The 15491-nt window shown below is 46.0% G+C and overlaps 1 protein-coding gene across 1 annotated transcript in view; it reads right to left on the bottom strand.

The window, feature by feature from the left end:
- Nucleotides 1-14257, bottom strand: part of adam12a (ADAM metallopeptidase domain 12a) — a 61968-nt gene extending 47711 nt beyond the window's left edge. The window contains exons 1-3 of the mRNA XM_084001814.1: nt 13856-14257; nt 5341-5450; nt 3888-3961 (exon numbers count right to left, since the gene is read on the bottom strand). Coding sequence (XP_083857940.1) covers nt 3888-3961; nt 5341-5450; nt 13856-13949 — 278 coding nt within the window. The 5' untranslated portion in view covers nt 13950-14257. The remainder of the gene's footprint in view (nt 1-3887; nt 3962-5340; nt 5451-13855) is intronic.
- Nucleotides 14258-15491: the final 1234 nt, after the last annotated feature.

The following is a 15491-nucleotide window of genomic DNA, read 5'->3' as shown; positions in this document are numbered from 1 at the left end:
GGGAGCAACCCGAGAACATCCTCCACCCAGCTGACGAGCCCCGGGCCTCCTTTTCGGTGATCCTGCAGTCCGTTAGCAAAGGGAAACACATAAGGAGAGCATGCTGCCTGCTTCGCTTGGAAATCATCGAGATGTGCCCGGAGGCCTCGCATTCAAAAGCCACAAAAGCAGCAAGAGCTTCTCCAACAGCCCGGCCTGAAATGGTGTTGCCACTGTGCACAGGCTTCATGGTTTCTCTCATGGGTTCAGAGTCTTGGAATAAAAGGACGTCAGCCTTCAGGTCATGAAGAGCAAACGTCCATCGTCTATTTTTCCGGTCAGGAAAACTTTGAGGATTTGAAGCTTTATTTGTGTCATCCTGGGTGAAAATAGGACGTTCATAAGAGACACCTGTGGTTTTGTGACACCTTCTTTAAATAACTACATCCTGACATCCTTGACAACGTCTCCCAACACCACGTTTTTAGGATTTAAATGTTTGGCATTGAACATCGGCAGTCAAGCTCGTTAAAGACGTGCTGTAACGCCTCAGGGCTTCATTCACTGTTGGCTTGTTTTCTTGCACGGATGCATATCTCACTCCGATGACGATCAACAAAACGCAGCTCACAGGAACACTGGCAGCGAAAACCAATACTATCTGTGGAGCACATGCTCGGCGTTTGTGGGTAATTTGTTTCCCCACGAGGCACCGAATGATGATGATAACAGTGAACATTATGTTTGAATCTCCTTCAGGCACACGGAGTCGGAACATTGTTTGATATTGATGATTTAAAAAACGTTGGAGGTACACGGACACGTGGATGGAAATAGCAGACCACTCAAGGGGGAGGGGGTCTTGATCTTTCAGGCTCCTGAACCATCATTTGGAGCAGCCTGAGGCGGCGTGCGCCCTTTCCGTCCCGACAACAGGCTGCTTTCAAAAACGGCCGTCCGGAAATGTCGGAATATCCGATGCCCATGTGTCCTGCTTCCGCAGCCGTTAATGCCCGAGAGCAGACACAGCGACCCGATGCTCCGTATTGGCTCCGCAAACACAAGCTTTTATATATAGAGAATACTTTTCATCATGTTCCGGGCTTTTCTAAATGTCATCGGTGCCACAGCTCACCGCCAGAGCACATTTTACCAGATATCGAATGGAAATAGTAGCAGTTACAACAAATATAAGGGGAGGCTGAAGTATGACAACGTGTCATTCATGTGGAGGAATTCTGAAAGCATCAAGTCAATAGTTCATTTCGAAACTATCCGTCTCTCTCCAAGTGGCTGATTTATTATAAATGGACTGATGGCATGTGACAGCTCGGCATGTCACTCCTGTCAGACGGATTTTGAAGATGAGAATATCGGATTTTTCTTTGTAGGGATATGAATACGACAGGCTGATGTTTCAGTTTCATACATCATACATATAAAAAGTCAGAGACTGTGTTATAAAACTTTTTATTCAAATGTGTAGTTCGGGCGAGGACGGATTTTATTCCCTCCAGCTGTTGACTGGGCTTTCTAAGAAGACGTTTCTAAGTTCTATGTTGCATTATAAAAGACTTATGATGTGTTATAAGCTGCTTATAACACTATGTAATTGTAGTTATAAGCACTCACACATGATTGATAGCCATTCTGATGTTTTGTTTGTTGTTCATAGCGTATTATAATTCCCATAGCTGTAATCAATTACAATCTTTTCATAGTTCATTATAGCCAGTCATTATAAAATAATAATGCATTATCAACATTTGTGAGCGCTTATAACTATGATTAGACACTGCTATAAGCGGATTATAATGCATTATAAATAGGTATATAATGCATTATAGACATATAATGCAACTGTTACAACTGAGGCTGAAGGTTAAACGTAAAACTATCAAATTCCAAAAACATAGAAGCATTTTAAATAGTTCGACTGACCTTTTCTATTGTTTTCTGGCCTTTCGTTCAGCCAATTAATACGTGAGTTGAATTAGGAAGACTTAAGTTTTGCAACAAATAGGCAAAAACAAGGAAGAATATAATCATTCCAAGCAGTTTGCAATAAACTTTTCGAGCGGCCGATCTTCCCGAGGCGACCTCCACTAACTCTCTGTAACACTGACGGGGTGATTCGAGTTCAGGGCGCCCGCCGAGCACGTTCACCTCTCGATGCAACGGAGATGATCGCGTTCAGCTGTGCAGCACACCTCGTTCCTGTTTGCTTGCCAGTGCTATTTATTAACAAGGACCTGAGAAAACAAATATAAATCCGGGGGATTAAACTAAATCATTTCATTCTGGACCGCAATGTCTTTTTTTTCTTCCTCTCTCCTCTCCCTCCGCCTCTCCACTGATGCCGGCTGTGTTTGAACAACTGGATTTCATCAGCGGCATGCAGCCAAATCTGCCAGCAGCCTCAGACACACAAAAAAACCCTAAATGTCAGCGCAGCAGGTTCTGGTTCTGGTTCTGGCGCGTCGATCCTGCAGAGCAAACTCCCGCTCTACCTCCCGTCCTGGTCGGGATTCCTCTCATCAAACATGCATGGCAGGAAGTAGCTTCTATTTTGACTTATTGCAGGAGGTGTGTGAGAATCCGCAGATGACACGAAGAAAGAAAAAAAGAATAATGCAGCCCTCGCCAGTAATTAAACCTTGTTATCCCGACTTGCTAAGGTTCAAGAGCAAATTCTGACAGATTGGTATTTGGACAGCACGGAGGTTTGTTTGAATAGAGTCTTTCCATCACGCTGGAGCTCATTAGAATGATCTAGATTGCACCTCTCCGCCGTCTGTTTGTTCCTCTTGGCCTGAGGTTCGAGGCTCCACTGTGGACTTTACGTTTTAATGCTATTGGACAACGATGACAGCCCCTCCACACATGAGGACAATGTGGGGGGATGCATGGGAATGCCATTTTTACCCTCCCACTGGAATGTTTGGGTTCCATGTTTTCACTGTCAGGGAAACGTAATTCCACTGCTATAAAAAGGGGAGAAAATCTGACAACGTGCAAGTCAGCTTTTGCACACCACCTGTGCAGAGCGGGAATGTTATTCGACAGACTGTGGTTTCCCCATCCAGATATTTTTTCAGAGCAGGTAAGCCATAAAATGTGCGGTCGCGGGGCGCTGAAAGCTCCCTCCCACAGTCTGCAGGTGGAATTTACATATATTAAGTCTGGGAAAACAAGTGAGATTAATGGCCGACGCCAACATAAAAACCCATCCGCTCCCTCTCTGTCTCTCTTCCTCTTCCTCTCTATCACGCAGGACAGCTCCTGCTTGTTCCTGGCTGCTCATGTGTGGCAGAGGAGCTGGATGGGAGAACATATTGCTCCATCAATCACGGTCGTCTCAATTCGACTCGGAGGGTTCGTCTCGAGTCGCAAAAACGCAAAGATGACAAATATTCCTCTGAACAGATGCGGCTGCTCTGTCAGACCGTACCTATTCACAACAACCTGATCTCTTTCAAATGATGCCCTCCCCCTCCCCCTCCCCTGCTTGCCGGTCCCTTGACTTGACACCGTGTTGACAGTATCTTAATGCGCAGAGCGAGGAGCGTGCGTTCAAACGAAGCCTCCTTTCTCCCCCGTGTCATCCCAGCAGATCAAATGAACAGAGGAGGAAGATGTCGGTTCGCATCAGCGTCTGGCTGATGTATTCAAGAATCCCCGACTTTCAAGTCTTTTTGTTTTTCGGCACACAGATGAAGACTCGGAGAGCAAACCGTGCCCGTTCTAGTGGTGCGATAGAGAACGAGTCCCTCCTTCTACCGTCGCCCCGGCTGTTTCAGTGTGACACGCGTGCTTGGCTACCAGCCGCAGCCCCCGGGCGGTGCACGTGTCGCCCCATTTTGGGGTTTCCGAGCGGAAGGCCGAGTGTGAACGGAGGGAGCACTTACTCGTTTTTCTCCAGGGCCAAGAGCAGCTGCTCACCTTCCGCCTCGATCAGGAGCTGCAGTGACGCCGGGTGACTCTGAGGAGGAGACGGGAGGAGGGGGTGAGGAGACAGAATCGGATTTGAGAAAAGATGGTTGTATTTAGGGAAATTAAAAGGGTACTTATGTGTGGTAATGAAACCAAAACATCAAATTCTTAGAAAAGCTTAATTACAATCCCAATGAAACTTTGACTGAACCACTCGGAGCAGCGAGGGAGAAAAAAGAAACATCACGGCTGTTTTCGATTGAGTGTTCGGAAATCCTTATGAGGCGACTTTGCATCTTAAAACAAGAGCTGAGAGGATTAGCTTTATGTTTATATTCCATCTGACATTAATCCTGCAGAAAGCCACGAGTCCCTGCAGCGTTATGACACGGCGAGAGGCCGCGGCGTGTCCGTTAGAGTCCGATGAAGTGGCACCCGAGTCGTACATCACTCGCTGTCACACACACACACACACTACACACTACACACACACAAACACGTCGACACTTAACCGCCCTCCGCTCGTGTGCTGCCTGCACTCTCACCCAGACGGACAAAAATCCTCTGTGTCATATTCTCCATCGCTTGGCAACCACACACACACACACACACACACACACACACACACACAAACACACACACACACACAGAGATGTAGTTCAATCTGGGTCAACTGTGGCAGAGAGCGCTGCTCTGGGTTAAGTCCCCTCAATGAAGAAGAAGGTTTCACGAGTCATGTTGTTCCTCCACCTCCATCCTGCTGCGTAATGTTTACTTTCTGACTTTGGGGAGAACACAGATAGTACGCTGTTTGAAGGTGTTGTTAAGGGAGCTCTATCTTCAACTCAGCACTTTATTTCACCTTCATTATGAGTTTTCTTTCAGACGCAGATCTGAGGTTTTTTCGGGTAACGACGTCCCAAAGAAACCTTGTGGCGCCAACTGTTCGTTTAAGCCAGAACAAATTAATTCACTAATGAATTACAAATAACACAACCTGGGAAAAAAAATAGATCAGCCTGGAAGCCGTGTTTTTTTTGGTTTTACAAAGTCTGGAATTAGAACACCAAACAGGCCCACGGATTATCCAGATTTCACATCTAAGATGCCGATATGGTGCCTGTTCTTGAAATCTACCGAATGCTCGCATTTTAGTTCAGAAAACATCTCATCTGGATTTCACGCTCGAGTCAAGCATTCGGTCAATCAGTAGGTCACTGGAATAAAAACGGATTACCCCCTCGGGAGCATGAACCCGTCTACGTGGCTGTGTATTATGAAATAAAGTGTTACGTGTGCAACATTTTGGTCGTGAAGGAAGCTTTGAATGTCATAAAAATGTGAAAAGCCAACCAAAATCATTAGGAGACATCTGCAGGGGACCATGAATATCTAGGATAGACCACTAGAAGAGCTACTTTTCTTCACCTGGAGTCGGAGCTGGCTGACGGGTTTCCAGTCTCGTCCGACGCGCTGCAGAGGAACCGTAGTCCCATAGTGGTCCTGCTTTGCTGTCGGTCTGTGTCCAACAAGTTTCCCTGGAAAAGAAGAACACAAACCGCCATATGAGAAACTTCAAAGCTCTCGCTTTATTCTCAATTCCATCAACATCTGTAAAAACCAAACCGTGTCCGTCTTCAAACATCTTCTCAACTGATTCTCTACAAACATAATGATGTATATTTAAAAAAAAGGCCTGATGTTTATTTAGCACTGCAGTACAGCTGCCTCGTTAAATTAAGTGCCACTAAAAACTAAAATCACTTGATGGATGAATGTTTTTATTTTTAGTAATGATTATCCACGCTGACACGTCATCTCCGATACGTCCTCGCCCATCCCGAACACGTGTTCCCGCCTTTTTCTCTCAGCCGAATGGAACGGCGCTAATCGAGAACCGTGTGTTGAAACCGGGGTCGCCCTTCTGCCACCTCCAGGTGCCATTGGGATAAAGTCCAAGATGCTTTTAGGGGCATTGTTCTCGCCGTGTGTTGCCAGTCATTTAAGAATTGATTGACCGAGGTCCCCAAACGTGCCGCCAGGGGAGGAAGTGTTAGAAAACCCGCCATCAGAGGAAACCTGCCTACGAAGAAGAGACAGGGGCTGCAATCGTCTCTAAAAACGATGCACAGAAAAGCGACAGGAGGACATCGCTGATAGGGTTCAAGCTGTAATCGGTTCCTCATGGCGGAGGAGGGGGGGCTATACCGTTACAACAGGGGTCTTCAGCCCCGTTTGTTTGAGCACAAACATCCTAAATCTTTTATTTTGTTTGTTTTCTTCCACTGACGCTCTCTCTCTCTCTCTGATTTGGATTTCAGGGTTTACATCAGCGTGAAGTCAAGCGTGCGTGTGGTCCGAGTGTAATTAATGGTGTGTTTTGAACTTTGTTTCTTCTTCATTTTCACACACACACACACACACACACACACACACACACACACACACACACACACACACACACACACACACACACACACACACACACACACACACAAAAACACACACACACACACACAAAAACAAAAAAGCACACTCTAGGGGACGGAGATTATTATTTCCAGCAGATTCAAGGTTCTTCCTTCGAGGTTCACATCACTCCCGTCTCTCTTACGCATGACTCACCCGGTTTAAATTGCTGAGTCTGCTTATTATCTGGCATTAATAACCCAGTTCAGGCGGAGCCCCCCCCACCAAACCCCCACCCCCCACCCCCAGCTGAGCTTTGTTCTGGTTCTCCTCTGAGGAAACCACCACTCTGGAGTTCATCATAGAGCCGCTCCAGCTGATAGCCGAGAGCCCGAGGTGACCAGCTCAGCAGTCCTCACCCAGCTCCGGCACGGTGATGAGAAGCAGGCTACGGCCAGGGGGGGGAACACACACACACACACACACACACACACACACACACACACACACACACACACACACACACACACACACACACACACACACACACACACACACACACACACACACACACACACACACACACACACACACACACACACACACACACACACACACACTTTGAAGGCGAGGTTACCAACCATACAGCGACTTCAAAAAAGACACAACTGAATGGCCATTCTGTTAACGCGGCGCTGCTATGGGATTTCATCCCCCTCTTATAAACGACGTTATATTAGTGGAAACAGTCCGCGAGGCTCACTTTGTTTAGTTTTTTTATACTCTTTCGACACTTGGGAGACACATTTGGTGAAAGTTGGCGAGGCCGTGGTGTGTGTGTATGTGGAGGGTGTAGCTGGCTATAAGAGCCACCAGAGGCATCAAGGGAGTGGTAAAAAACAAAAAGCGGCACCAGAACCCCAAAGCCTTATTTATACGTTCAATAAAGCAGAGTGTAAACAGAGGTCTTAATAAAGTCCTGGCCGTGATGGGCTCCCTATATGCTCCGGCGTCCACAAGGGGAGTTTGTGCCATTTATACAGCCGCAATAAAGCCAAACGTTAGGTGGAAGTGTGACTGCGTGTTTGTTCTTGTGCGACGGAGAATGTGATGCAGACTTATGACAGGATAAAGCAATTAAATCAGCTGTTCCCTCCCCAGCAGGGCGATTAAGAATGAAGTACATCTATTATGGACTCCATATGTGCGGCCGTTGTTTGGTTGTTTTAGTGGTTTGTCTGACTGGGACCGGGAACTCCCAGTTGGAGGTAAATCTGGGTCGTCACGTGACGATTAACAAGATATAAGGAAAAATGAACTCAGTAAACATTGTAAACGTGAGTTTAAGGTCTCGATCGCTCATGTCTTCTACATGGTGTACATTAAGTAAATAATGGTCTCATTTAGAATGATTTAGACGATTGTAAATCTACTTTTATCATCACTGTGTATTAAACACGGCACACAGTGAGATTTACCCTCTGAATTTAACCCTTCCCAGTATGAGGAGCTACTATAAAGCTGCCCATGAAGCAGTTTGGGGGCTTTTTAGTTTACGGTAATTTTTAAAGACACAAAGAGGTGAAATTATCAGGCGATTCACGAGAAAAACTAAAATTAAACCAAATTCTCACCTGTTTTAACCTCGATATCCAGCCATGTAGCTAAATCGATGCTAGCTGGGGGAGTTAAAAGTTCCTGATGGTGAATCTTTTCCTACTTTTATCCCAAATTAAAGCCTATATGAGCAGCTAGTCCAATAGGAACCCATGAACATCCTCAATTCTCTCAATTTTTCCTTCATTACTGCCCTTTGACAAATCCAACCCCCTCCCTCCCTCCCTCCCCCAGCAAAACAAATCATCAAGCTTTATAAAACCCGAGCCTGCTTTTCACAACCAACCGCACCTCACTTCCTTGACAGGTAGCCACGGAATGATATATTCATAGCAATCTTTGCTTTTCCCCGACGCAAACGGCACGCCGTTCTTTTCATCCGAGCACACGATGAGGCGGCTTCACATACCTTCAACACATCAGTAAAGCCCCCACCCCCTCGTCAAAGTCACCCTGGCGCAGGAACACGCACACAAGGACACACACACACACACACACACACACACACACACACCACGTTGAGATCAGTTGTATCCAATCCTGAGGATACATCGGATTGGAAATGAAAAACAAACCCAGCTCGGATGACAACCTTTTTGACGTGCAAAAGTCCCCCGAATGTTACAAAAACAAGCGCGGCGGAGACACTCTTGAGACGGTTCCAGCATCGCTTGACACGGATGGACATAGTTTAGAGACTAGTCAAGCCTTGAAAAAGGAAATAAGAGCATGTGGGACTAATTAGGGCAAAGTGGTGAGTTTAAATTGGCCTGGTTCGAGCCGAGCTATGACACAACAAAGACAAAAAAAAAAGGTATAAAGAAAAATGTCTCTTTGTTTCCATATGGCAATGTGTTCTTGATAAAGCAATTTAATAACATGATCACTTTTTCAGCCATTTTTTTCTCTTTAATCAGAGCACTGACTGGATGGGGGACGCGATCCAGAAACGTTTCTGGGCCAACAGTTGGTTCAGACATCAGAGGGGAAACTTGGTTCAAGTTTATGGCTGTTGTTCATTTAATAATGGGTGATTGGCAGGTATGCCACCGACTCAATTTATCCCCAATCATTAGGCAAATTATGCTAATTCAAACTGAGTGGTGATTGGGAATAGAAGGATGAATCATACATCGGGGGGAGCAGATGCTCTTTCATAAATGACCTTGGAGACAAAAGCAATGAACTCCGCTGCCTTTCGTCATCTTCAAGGCCTGCGACGAATCGCCATTGCCATTTTTGACTGCTGTTAATCCTTTTTGATGAATCCTTTATTCAAGAAATTGCCAAAATTTTGGGGAAAAAAGCCCATCCCGGTCCAAAAATGTTTTCCAAGGTCCCAAACATATTACATTTCTATTTGCAACAACAAGTAGCCAACTAAAAATAAATTAGGGTTAGTTGACTCATAAAGAATTCATTATGAACACGACAAAATGTCTTTTTTTTATTACATTCTTAAAAGTGTATCCTTGGGACAGTGGATCACACAAAACATGCTATTTCAGGACGTCACCTTGGGCTCTGGGAACTTTAGTTTCCGTCTCAAAATAGATGAAAATATGACGTAAAAACGGAGAAAAGCAGCAGATTATTCGATATTTGGGTTCCCTAAATCGCCTAGTTCAGACACCCCTAGGGGCTCTGCAGAGGTACTGCAGTTCGTCCCCGAAATTATATGTTCCCAAACTTTTTTTCTTCCAAAAATTTAAATGTGTCCAAAAATACATCTTAAAATGAATACAACCTATAATAATCAAATATAAAATGTCCTCTTTGTTTAATATTATGTTGTGGAATTGTGATGCTAATATATACTGTATATTAAAATCTGAATCTGTCAATTATTATTTTAACGGCTTAGCATCGTTACAAAGTGCTGTCATAGATGGAACTATAAGCACTACACATTATTATTGGCCCGGTTTAATAAGCAACACAGTTTTATACAATATGTAATATGGGGGTCCCGAAGACCTCTGGCCTAGTTGACTAATCGTCACCTCGCTCCCGTGTCATCGTGGGGGGATCGTGGGGGGATCGTGGGGGGATTACGGAGTGAAAGGTGAAAAGTGCCTGGTAATCTTGGCCCGACTCCACGGTAAGCATCTGACCCATTTGTGTAGGGACATTATGTCAACACCCCGAGGGTTGCAGTAGGAAACATGGAGACCTGTTGGTGACATCATGGCAACAGGAATCCGAGAGAGAGAGAGAGAGAGAGAGAGAGAGAGAGAGAGAGAGAGAGGAGGGGGTCTCCTTAAATCAAATCTAATAAGGTAGCACCGTGTCAAAAGTCACAGCTAGGAGAGTTGTTAACGGCTGGATTTATAGGTGGATTTTTATTTTATTTTTTAGAGCACATTCAGGGTCATAATCAAGCTGTTTAACACGGAGCTCCCTCTACCGGTGAATAGCTCTTTTGTGTGTTCTCTCTCACTTCCTGTCCCCTCCTCGTACACTGAACTCATTTACTGTCACGCCAGCATGATGCCAGCACATAATCACTCTATGGAAAATGGATGGTCCTGCAGAAACCCCCCCCCCCCCCCCCCAAACCGGCTCAGCAGGAGGTTGATGTTGTCCGAGAAGCGGTGGCGTTTTACGCCGCCGGCGGGCAACACCGTTACGCTTCCCCCTGCTGTGAGGAGGCTGCGCTCGCTGCCCGGCGTGGAGTGTGTGTGTGTGTGTGTGTGTGCGTGCGTGCGTGCGTGTGTGTGTGTGTGTGTGTGTGCGCGCGCCTTAGCAACAAAAAAAGGTCAGAGTCGGAGAGCTTCTGGAGCAGAGCTGTGTGAAAGCTTGTTAATACGGTCCCCATGATGGATTTCAGTTACAGCGCCCTGGAACTCCTCTCGGACATGGGAAGCAGATGCCTGGAGCTCATTCAAAGCACTAGAAAACGTTTAGGAAAAAAAAAAACTAAACCTCAAGCCACAGCAGACAGACAGAAAGAGAAAGGGGGGGAGGGCTGCTATGTCACCATAGATCACCAAGTGATCGGTCAGCATCCATGTCAGACATCAGATTACACTTGATTAACGTCCGTTTGTCCTTCATCACCAATATATAATTGTTAATTGCATACCTTTAAGACATGAGTTTGATAATCTGGGTATTATAATATGAATCAAGGACTATTTTCACTGGGTATTGGATTGTTTTAACAATCTCAGACTGATCACGTTCCATGCAGCTCCTCTCTGTTCCACTTTTACTGTCCACCCATCAGACGAAGCAAACGGCTGCAGCGGAACTTTTTTTTCGGGGGCCAATTTGTTCCAAGCCGACCCAGGTAGGAGGTAACCTGTCTCGTCCCCGGCTTGTCCCCTTCTCGCTGAAGGATCCGGGAGGTGAAAGCTGGGCGGATGCTGCGTGCCAGGCTGGAAGATGGATGATGTAAAAAAGACATCTCAGCGGAAGACGATGACCGGACGTTAATATGGGATCCAGTCAAAGCAGGTGAAGCTGAGTTATTCTTGTGGCCAGAGAATCTGACATGATAGCATATGTGACTCATTAAGCTACACCTAAAAAAAAAGTCCTGCAAAACAGAACACAAGCACTGACCAGAACAGGCTTCTAAACTGTCGTTTTTTTGGAGGGGTGGAACTTGAACTAACCCAGATAGATTTAACACCGACAAGAGATATCCGAGCCAACTGGGCCGTCCCTCTGACCAGACGAGAGAGGAGAGGCCCGGGGAGAGAGCTCCACCTCTGACCTGACTGGGTGTGAAAGTCCAATGAGAAAGTCCAGATCCGGCGTCGGGTTTCGGGGCTCGTGCGTCGAGCGTTTCGTCTGAGAGGGTCAAACGAGTACAAAGTATAGCTCTCAAAGAAATTCATGCAACACATGTAAGGGTCGGGCCACATGAGCACACTCCAGCTATTTCCCCCCTCTTCTATATAAATATCCCCAGTGCGGAGCAGCAACTGGTTGATCGATCTGCACTTAATGCACGACCGGACATCGGCCAACTCACCGTGGCCTCGCGGGTCTCAGACAATCCTGAACAACTCATCTGGAAGATCTGGTTGCTGGAAAAGGACACTGAATGCGTCTGCCTCGAGGTGGGCCACGTCGTGGCGATAATGTCTCTCCTGGGGACGACACCGTTTCGCTGAAGGAATGTTTTACTACGGCTCCAAAGATATATTCTCAGCTCAACTTTCATTCGTCTGAGCGTGCAGCACGCAAGCCTGCTGGAGGCAGACGGAGTCATGTCGGCGGAGGCGGTGGGCTTCGGCGGGGGCTAGTAAATAGCGGCTGACGCTAAGTGTGTCAACCATCGGAGGAAATCATTCACGAACCGAACAGGAGCACGCACAAGACAGACGGGGGCGAGCTGACGAGGAGGCGCAAGGGGGGCGGCGTCATGAAATATGTATGCAAACATGATGTTGCGTGGGGCTCCATCTTTCCTTAGCAGCCTTGAATTCCTGACAGTCTGCAGACAGAGAGACCCATAAAAGAAAGGGGAGCGCTAATGATTCAGACTCATTGTGGTTCTAATAAGCTGCGACTCGTTATTTTTCATTAATCCTACAGTAAATTTGTCTTTAAATGGTTCAGAAAATGTGGAAAGAATTCCACTGGAGGCCCATGGTAATGTCTTCAAAGCGCTTGTTTTGTCTGACCCAAACATATTCGGTTTGAAATGATATCAGACAGCATGAAGCAGCACATTTGGGTCGATTTAGCAACATAAATGATTCTAAAAATAAAAATCAACCGACGGTTTCATCCATTACACAAATGGAGCCTCCCGTGGACTCGCACCGCTCCCTCCATCCATTCATCTCCATCAGCACAAATTACCCAGGAGCAGGTAAACATCCCGTCAACAAAGATCTGCTCAGACTTCCCCCTGTCCAACACACACACACACACACACACACACACACACACACACACACACACACACACACACACACACACACACACACACTCTCTCTTTGATCCCCAAGTTTTTTTGTTTTACACATTTGCCTTCACTAGTAATTAATTCCCAGGATTCAACAGTGTGGGTCGTGACTGGCAGCCCCCCCTCCCACCCCACACACACACACACACACACACACACACACACACACACACACACACACACACACACACACACACACACACACACACACACACACACACACACACACCAGACGTTGCCTCATACTGTGTAAAGTGTCCTTGTTGAATCTCACCTCGGGGGAATGGAGTTCTGCCGGCTGCATCACGAGCCACGGCCCAAAGGGTTGCAACAAGTGACACACACACACACACACACACACACACACACACACACACACACACACACACACACACACTTTCAGTTATTTGTCATGTGGTTCCGGCCTGTTGCATGAACATAATAAAAAGGGGGGAAAAAAGCTACTTGACTTGTGACTTTTCTGATTTTATGTTCCCCACAAAAATAACTTTTGGAATTCATCCATAATGAAGAAAAACTGAAGAATGTTTGAAGTGCCTCAAAAAAACTAAAGTATGCTTCAAGCGAAGGCAGAAATGCCTCCAGTGTTACCACTGATTACCAAAGAGAGTTCCCAGCATCATCAATTATACAGCAGTGCTCTGAGGTGGACTGGATGGACTACACGCACACACGCACGCACACACACACACACACACACACACACACACACACACACACACACACACACACACACACACACACACACACACACACACTAGGAGAGAAAGCTGTGAATTTGGACAGCTCGTTGTTTACATTGGAGATGATGCATTATTTTATAAAAACATGATGCAGCAAAAACATGAATGGAATAGACACGCACAGGCAAAATGCACAATCAATATACACACCGCAGCTTTTTTCCTTCATGTTTCCAAAGGTTGCAAATCAAGTCATAAAATAATATTACTTTTGTGCATGCAGTCTTACCTGCAGCAGATGTGGAGATCACCGAGACGGAGACGCAGAAAGCCTGAAGAGCTGTCAAAATCACAAACTTCAGACTCCGGCTGCCGAGGTTCATGATGCCCGGCTGGAAGCGTGGACGAGGACTGGCTTCACTGCAGCGCGACCATCATACGATCCAGCGGCAGCTGATGCGCGAGGACCCCGCGCACACACACGCGCGCGCGCGCACAACCCCAAAGATAGAAGGACTTCCTGAAATATGATCAAGTATGTGAGCGGCGCTTTTCGGAAATCCCGAGGACAGCTGATTCAACTCCATTCACTTCGTGTCCCCCGTTCACAGACACGGTCCGAACGCGCCTCGCCGACAACAACAACAAAGAAAAGTGAGGTAAATGAAGAGCGACCGGTGGAAACGCGAACAAGGAGCCGACAGGAGCCGCTGCTGTTCGGTCGCAAACTGGAATGACATCGATTCCTGGGTAATTACTGGCGAGAAGTGTTGTCTTATGAGAGGGGACCATGTGCTTCAATGAAACGCTCCGCGAGGTCCTAGCGCCGCCCAATACCGAGCAACCAGAAAGCTACCGGAAACAAGAAAAGCGCGACTTCCTTTCCCAGATTTCAAAATAAACTACCCCAGTGTCAATCATAATACACTTTTGTAATAATGTACATTAAAATAAATAATGTATATTTTACACGTTTAGGCTAAAATAACTTTAATTAGATGAGTTTAAATGAAACTGAGATTAAACATGAAAGATCACTCTTTGACTTTGTAAACAAAAGTTTGATAAAATAACGTTTACTGGGCTTTCCCAGTGAGATGCAATTGGAAGCTCACAAAAAAAAGCTACAGCTAGGTGGACCTTATTTTAGTCATTTGATTATTAAAAAAAAAAAGACAAATATTATCTGGTTCCGTTTCCTTCAAATTAAAAATTTGCTCTTTAAATTAGTTTTATATCATTTTGTATTGGGAATATTGGTCAGAAAAACAGGCAATGTGAAGCTTGTGCTGTCAGAACTTGTTATTGGCCATATGGGAAAAGCTAGTGCTCCTTAAACATGCTGGAAGGTGCAGGGCACAGAAAACTAGCGTTTTATTCTGAAGGTAAACCACCTAATTTCCGGCCTCTCTCTTGGTATCCGTTGCTTAACTTGACCTAATGGGTTATGTTGGCTGCACACACAGTGGCAGCCCACAGCACTGAGTGTAAATTTGAATAATTTAGCAGCCTACACAACCCTCAGATGTTATTATGCATACATTTATATGTATTAAATTGGTGATTTCTTAACATTAACATTTAGAGATATCTGAACCAAATGAGACTCATAACCAGCTATACTCAACCTGCCATCAAGGCTCTGATGAAATACACTTATGGATTCATGGTCCGACACGTGGACACGACCCATTCAAACACTACATTGTGCGCTCTCTGCACTGCACCACATCCTCCACTTCAGGAGGGGATGCAGGCAGAGAACAGGCAGGTGTCCACATGCAGGCTGTGGGGTCCCTGAAAGCTTTCCCAGCCCCCCCAGACAGGAGAAAATGAGAGTGCCGGATACTCCCAGCATGGAGACTTCAGCTAAAGTCACAGCACGTTGCCTTATCCCACTTGAAATAGGGAACAATAGGGCACAG

The sequence above is a fragment of the Eutrigla gurnardus genome, assembly GCF_963514095.1.
Source record: "Eutrigla gurnardus genome assembly, chromosome: 22".
Classification (NCBI taxonomy): Eukaryota; Metazoa; Chordata; class Actinopteri; order Perciformes; family Triglidae; genus Eutrigla; species Eutrigla gurnardus.
This window is presented reverse-complemented; position numbering and strand designations above follow the sequence as displayed.